Below are 7,602 nucleotides of genomic sequence, written 5' to 3'. Positions count from 1 at the left end.
GAGTGGTACAGGTCCCTCTGCAGTTCAGAAATATTGAAAGTGTTCCCTGTATATTTCTGCCTCTAGCATGAAATATACAGAAGGAACAGTGAAGACCTAAAATAGACTCTGTTCTCAAAGTAGGCTGTGTAATTCCCTGTTCCCTTCTCACTGCCCTGCAGGAGCCTTTTGTCTACAACCTTGACGTTCTTTTGATGGCATCAGATGCTGCCATTATGGTTGTGGTTAATTGGGGGCATCACTGGTTCCTGAGTTCCCACCCGGACAGTATTAGGGTAAATCAAAGTGGCCGAGGCCATGATAACGCAAGTGATGTCCATGGCTTGTGTGAAGGAGAAGGATCTGACAGCTGATCTTACATTTGTGTATATTACATATTGGTTCTCTTTAGAAAGGTCTGTGGGCTAGCTTGTGCAAGACAGATGATATTATTCTATGTGGAGACAAGAGAGAAGAGGATGAAATAAACACCTGACCCCTTGGAAGATGTTTTCAGTTAAAGAGTTTCTGAGTACCCACTTGAAATGAAGGAAAATTCCAGGAATAGCAGGAGCTGGGAAGAAATGAAGGGCAGAATATTACCACTTCTTTGTTTCCACCAAATGGCCTGCTTAGGCAAAGCACAAGTCTATATGACAGCTGCCTTATAAAAACTTGCTGAATGGATGGAATGAATGGGTGAATGTTAAATTCTGGACTTTCTTACACGGTAGCTTCCAATTGTGGTGAAGTTGTTCCAGCTTGGTGCCATAGAAGGCAGTGCCATAGTGCACCTTTCTTTTAGATCCTAGAAGCTAGGATGTATGATCTATACTGCATGGATAAGATGAGCCTCTGGCAGTTCCGTTTATCCAGAGGCAAAAGGATGCCTGCAACTAGAGCACTCTTTTGGGTTCCAACAAAGAACACATATATTGCCTAAGGAAACAATGCTTCCTCTTACAAGGTGCAGTCTGGCTCCTCTGCTATGAAGAGGGCTGTTCCTGGAAATGTGCTCTAGAGACCTTCCTATTTAAGCAGGATACAAATTGCATTGTTATGCAATTCCCCTGCTGAGGCCCGGAAAAGAGTGAGTTGGGACAGATACAGCAAGATATTAGGGCAGATTTCCCCCATTATTCTTGTTACGTGGCACAGAAGGGAACTTGATTTCCACAAGATGACCCAATTTTTAGCATACTTTTCTACCCATTTTACCCATAAGTTTCCCAAATTTGATTCAGATTGTATAGAGAAACAATAAAATTTAAAAAGATAAACTGCCTAGTTAAAAATAAAATGTCATTTAATTAAAACCAAGCTTGCAAATTCATGAAACAAAGGAAAAAGCTCTCTGATTAAACCTCAGGGCAGCGTAGCAAGGCACTGTCCTTTGCAGTTTTGATTGTCTTTCCTTTGAACGTTGGAAGTACGTATTTTTTGTATTGTTAACCATCACTAAGTTGTACACTCTTACATTTGGCATCATAATAGTCTTGTTTAGCCACGAGGTTTTCATTTTCTTTCTGTAGTTCTTTAAAGCTTGTTTCTGAGTGGTGGTTCACATAAGCTTTCAGTTTTAAGTAACACGATCCAGTTATTCTACTGACATCTTTATTTGCTTAAAGTAAAGAATCAGATTTTGTTGCAAATAAGTCAATCCTTTCTTTCCTTTTACAAAGCAAAATACCTATGGATGCTTAAGAAAAAAAATGCAAGAAGGAAATAGAAATTCTACTAGTTCCACTAGTCTTTTATGAACTCAATTATTGGCGTCAGTAGAACTAAATCTGTAGGGAAAAGAAGGAAGGAAATGGAAGAGTTTTTAGAGCTTTTAGTTTAAGCCACTCCAGTGTCCCCTTCTCTGCTTTTTGCTATTACCCTGACTCATCCTGGCCCAGAGTCAGAAACGATCCCACAAGGCAGCTCAGAGCTGGTGAGGGGTGAAGGGGAGCAGCAAGAATGAAGCTCTGAGTTATTCTTACCCAGTGAGCTCCAGTGAACTCGAGGTAGAAAGAGGCTGGCTAGAGAATGTCCTTTTAGCATTTCTCAGATTGCAAACAGAGAAATTGCATCTGTGATCCCGACTTTTATAAGTAAAGAATTTTCCTCATGTTAAAACAACAATACCAACAACAAAACAACTAATCATGCCTGGGATCTTTTGGGGTAGGACCAACTGATGAGAAACAAACATTCCCTATAGAAAAATTGCCAAAAAGTCTTGGCAGTTTTCAAAGATGGTGGACTAAATCATCAGAGAATGAGGATAGGTTTATGTTTCCCTGAGTCCAGCACTCTGCTAAAACAGAGGTTTCAGCATAAAAATATCTGTTACCTCGAAAACCTTGGAAAGCATGTCATCCTCTCTGTTTTTGCTACACAGATATTCTATGTGGGTACCCTATTCTATGTGGGTTCACCACAGAAGTATGTTTAGAAAATAGCAAAAATGTAATCAACGTGGTTCCTAAAGAAGCAAAGCTCTTCATTTTTATTTTCATTTCCTTTTGCTTTTACATTTAAGAGTTAAGATAACATTTCAGTAGAGAAATGTGGAGAAGGGTAAAGGGAAATCAATAAAGTTATTCTGTGACTTTTCCCAGGAGGGAAACTGTGTTAATCGAGAATGGCTTGCTGGGCTATATGACAAGTCTTTAAAGAGAACAGTTGATTTTGAAACCAATTTCCCAGTTAGATAGAAGAAACATAAATACATATGTACCCATCATTTGCATATATACACATATGTAAGTATGCACATTATGCATAATAACATACACACACATACATATACATATGTATATAAAATTTTATAAGAAAAGCGTGTATGTGTGTAAAAACACATTATTATATATAATATAATATATAATATATATATAATAATATAATAACAAAAGTTATATTAAATGTATTCCATATACAAATGTGTGTATGTGTGTACACACACAAGTTTAAAGAAGATATGAATAATTTCTTCACATAATAAGTAATATTAGGCAAAAAACTCCTAATAATAGTTCAAACATATTGATCTAGGATCATTTTACATTTTAAATTTTTCCTAAAAGTTTCTTGACTCTCGCTGGGCACAGTGGCTCACACTTGTAATCCTAGTACTTGGGAGGCCAGGGCCAGTGGATTGCCTGAGCTCACCGGTTGAAGACCAGCCTGAGCCAGAGCAAGACCTCATCTCTAAAAATAGCCCAGCGTTGTTGCGGGAGCCTATAGTCCCACCTATTCAGAAGGCTGAGGCAAGAGAATTGCTTGAGCCCAAGAGTTTGAAGTTGCTATGAAGCCACAGCACTCTACCAAGGGCGACAAAGTGAGACTCTGTTTCAAAAAAAAAAAAAAAAAGTTTCTTGACTCTTAAAAGAAAGAAATTGACATGCAAAAGCCTAAAAGTGGCAGATAGAAGAATGGAACCAGATTTCTTGATGCCAAACCAGTGGAAATGTCTTTGACCATAGGACATCTTCTAAGGGAGCCCTCTAGGTTTTTCAGGAGTAATTTTCTCTAACAGTAAACGTTATAGACATTCTTTGAAGGAGTCATCTCAGCAGGGATAATGACAGTGCAGTTGGCCCAGAGACTACCAAGTTTGAGTGGGCTGAGGCCCCAGATTCGTTGGAAGTATAAATTCAGACAATTTGGGTAGAAGTCAGGATATATGGGTGTATCATCTTCATCTGACCCTGAGTTCATTATCTATCCTTTCTGGACTTCATTTTTCTTCTCCATGAAATGACATGAATAATTCTTTTCTCCCAAATATATTTTCTTATTGCCAAGAATATTATCAAAATGTCTTTGTTCCACTCAACCATCAGGAGATATGTAACTAGCTAAATGGGAATTTCCTTCTCATGACCCAATCTGCTGTGATTAATTCCATCATGCTTTTTCTCTTGTGTTGTATATTCAGATTCTAAATTGCTTTTAACATGAGCTAAGGTGCTCTATTTATTTTCTAAATCCAAATTCCATCCACATCATAACTGTTAAGAAATATTCTTGTAGGAGAATGAAATCTAGACAAAAGGGTTATGCGATTCTAGAATTTCCCTGGAGAGAACCTGAGAGCTCATCTAATCAAATCTTCTCATTTTATAGTTGATCGAGCTAAGGATCTAAAACGTTAAATGTCTTGTCCAAGGTCACTATGACAAAGCTAAGTGGAGAACCCATGTCTCTTAATGTTCAGTTCTATGTCCCATCTTCTGGGTTGTTGTAACCAGAAATAGAAACTAAAGTTCAAGTAAGCAGACCAGACAAGACTATGTCAGCCTTTGGTTTTCCCCAGGGCCAGATTCCAACTCTGTATGTGTAACTCAGCCAGCAGGACTTTCTTACTTTCTTCTTTGCCCCCTTCTTGTCCCTGAAGACCCAACACAGAATCTGATCTGATTGAACTCTCCTTTTCCCTTGTTTATTTTGGACGTGGTTACACTTGTGCTTTATCTTGTAGCTCTTAAATTTTATCCTCAAGTTCACTTAACTCACTTCATAGTCAACGTTTACTGAGAGTTTATGTTGTGCCAGTCATTATATAATGGGCTGAGATTGTGGGGGGGGGGTGTTAGTAATCACAGCCAAGTGCAGCACATGGCTCAGGAAGGAGAGGCTGAGATCACCCAAGGTAGTTAAAGAAGCTAGAACAGGTCTGCTACTAATTCTCCTGCACCCCACCCCCAACCCCTCTCTTATCAGGGTAGACACGTTCACCTTATGCACTGGTGAATCTCTCTCTCTTTTCAACGGAAGAGAAATAATATGCGCGATTCTTCCCTCATCTCCATGCCTACTCTCAGTCTTCAGATACTTTACCAGTTGTCCATGAATTTTCTGAACAAATCTGTTTTCCTAACACTTCAATTAGTTCTTACCGTGCTGTGCAAAGCAAGTTAGCAGGGCTCACAGATACACATGTGTATGTGGATTAGTCGGGGTAAAGATACTAGTCATCAATTATTTCCTCCCCTGCTCTGCTCGCCATTTACTTCGTTTTTAAAAAGGCATCGACAGGAAGACCCCCCTAAATGTTTACTGGCAGCACGCCAAGCCCTGCTAACATTTTAAACAGAATCTCAGCTGTATTTTTGTTTTGTTTTCAAAGGACTTTCCCTCCTTCCATCTCTCACTTTTTCATGAATTATAAGATGGGAATTTCAGGTCAGTAAGCTCATGACAGGAAAGGAACATCCTCAATTAAAGATCACTTGTCTGCGTTTAGTCCGTCAACTGATCTGCGCTCCTTAACGGTACAACCCTAGATTATATTAAGTTCCCAGACAAGTGCAGAATAAACAATCACTTGTAAAGCACCTATTATGTGGCAGGCATGGTATTAAGCATATACTCATCTAGAGCATATTCAGTACCATGCAGAAGCAAAAGACCCTTGCGCCCAAACACAGAATGGTCCAGAATTGAGGTAGGCAGTCCTATAACATCACAGTGGGTTTTTAAAGCCTTAAGGAGGTCAAGAAATTTTGCTTAACTCCTCCAGATTTTGCAGGGCAGACTGGTTGCAAACTATCATTGGTCTCCTCGTGCTGGCCTGGAGTGGAGCGTGCAGGCCACATTCATAAAGAGCCAAGCATCAGACCCCAGAGGGCAAACCTGGTGCCCTTTGTTATAATTCTCTGCGGTATTTATGTCATTGCTCTTGGTAACATGAAGAAACTCCTTGAGACGTGTCAAATACGCCCAATTTAAAATCTCCGAGGCAGCAGTTTCTACCTTTAAAATATTCTTCGATTTCTCCCCCAGAGTGCTCTCTGTTTGTTCTGGTTTTAATCTCAGCAGGAATCCCGATACCATGGCTGCACCTGGGACCCCAAAATACACCTCTAAATATGTTTTTGTATTATTTTAATTGTATGAATTGTGCACCCTGAGCACTTTTGAAACTCTTACCTGCTTTACAGATACGCGAGTCCGTGTAATCGTGTCATGCTGAAGCTCTTCCTTACTGTGCTATCATTAGTTAATAACGGGGGAAACCAAGGTGCGCGGGGTATGATTATTATTAACGATACCTCGGATTAGCACAAACCCACTCTAGGAATGACATCGAGGCAGTTCATACATAGCAGCTCATTTTTCCTCCCAACACCTGGGTCTAAAGAGCTAGATTTTAGGGTGGCACCTGTGGCTCAAGGAGTAGGGTGCCGGTCCCATATGCCAGAGGTGGCGGGTTCAAACCCAGCCCTGGCCAAAAAAAAAAAAAAAAGACCTAGATTTTATTCTTGGTGCTGGAACAACTTTCTTGGGAAAAGTCCTTAGTCAGTTCCCACCCATGAAACAGGAATAATGTTAGGAGGATATTTGCTTTTCCCTGTCCTGATCCTAAATCTTTAGAATCCAAATAAACAGAAGAATTTTAAATTTCCGAAAGTGAAGCGGGTCTCAACTTTTTGAACGTTACTGAAATGTTGAGAGACAGTATGAAGAGTTTGACTAGAAACCTAATCTCTCCTCAGTGATGGGTCATTGGACTGTCTACTTTTCTTCCTATTTCTTAAAAAATTCTTGAAGATCCAGGGGTGATCAGTACTAAAAAGTCTTCTAAAAAGCTTTACTGTATTTTGCTATGTGTAATGTGTACTTTTTTGCTCAAAATTTTAAGGGCAAAAAAGCATGCATGTTCTACCATGGGTAGTACTAATTCCGTATCCATATAAATGTTTTAAATTCTTTTATTTATGACTTGGTGCCCGTAGCACAGTGGTTACAGTGCCAGCCACATGCATGGAGGCTGGTGGGTTCAAACCCAGCCCCAGCCAGCTAAACAACAATGACAACTGCAACAAAAAAATAGCTGGGCGTTGTGGCGGGCACCTGTGGTCCAGCTGGTTGGGAGGCTGAGGCAAGAGACTCGCTTAAGCCCAAGAGTTTGAGGTTGCTGCGAGCTGTGATGCCACGGCACTCTACTGGGGGTGACATAGTGAGACTCTGTCTCCCCCCCCCAAAAAATCATTAATTCTTTTATTTATGCTTATACAATAAAAGTATAACTCTACAAAGCAATAATGATATCCATATGCAAAATAATACCCTGAATGTGGTAATCGTGTCCCTCTGTGCTATCCTCCTTCCCAGCACCTGCAAGAGCCCCCAGCCCCCCTGTCAATTGCACAGGACTCTGCCACTGCTGCTGTCTTGGAAGTGGCCACACCACTGACAGTGACACAATGCTTGGGGACCTTGGTGAAAGAGGACAGGGCAGGCACACAGAGATTACTGCCTTCTCTTATGAGAGGTGTGAGGCATGAAGCTGGCCACTGTGGAGAAGCTAGGAGTGAACCCAAGTGGTAGGTGAGAGTGGTCCAGAAGACCTGAGAGCCCAAGCTTCCCCCACTGTCCCCTCCCAGCCCACCGTCATGCACACATCCTCCCCCTTCCTATTCCCAGCCATATCCATTAGCGGGGACATGGTCATGGCTGCTCGTGAGTGGCCCCGTCCCCCACCCCCAGGGTCTTGACAGTTGATCTCTTCCTCTTCTGAGTGGCCTCATCTCACATGCAGCTGGCTCCATTATGAGGCCCCTAGGACGCCAAGCTGAGGAGGAAGATCTCTGAGGTGGGGTCTGGAAGACCTGAGCTCTGAGACTCACTGCT

At 41.2% G+C, this 7,602-nt stretch overlaps 1 protein-coding gene across 1 annotated transcript; it reads left to right on the top strand.

The window, feature by feature from the left end:
* Nucleotides 1–803: 803 nt before the first annotated feature.
* On the top strand, nt 804–7,299 carry BLID (BH3-like motif containing, cell death inducer). The gene is given in 3 exon segments (XM_053595619.1): nt 804–951; nt 954–1,069; nt 7,084–7,299. Coding segments are annotated over 3 exon segments (480 nt in total).
* Nucleotides 7,300–7,602: the final 303 nt, after the last annotated feature.

Source organism: Nycticebus coucang, chromosome 6 (assembly GCF_027406575.1).
Source record: "Nycticebus coucang isolate mNycCou1 chromosome 6, mNycCou1.pri, whole genome shotgun sequence".
Lineage (NCBI taxonomy): Eukaryota > Metazoa > Chordata > Mammalia > Primates > Lorisidae > Nycticebus > Nycticebus coucang.
The sequence above is the reverse complement of the archived record's forward strand: the minus strand, read 5'-3'. Positions and strand labels throughout refer to the sequence as shown.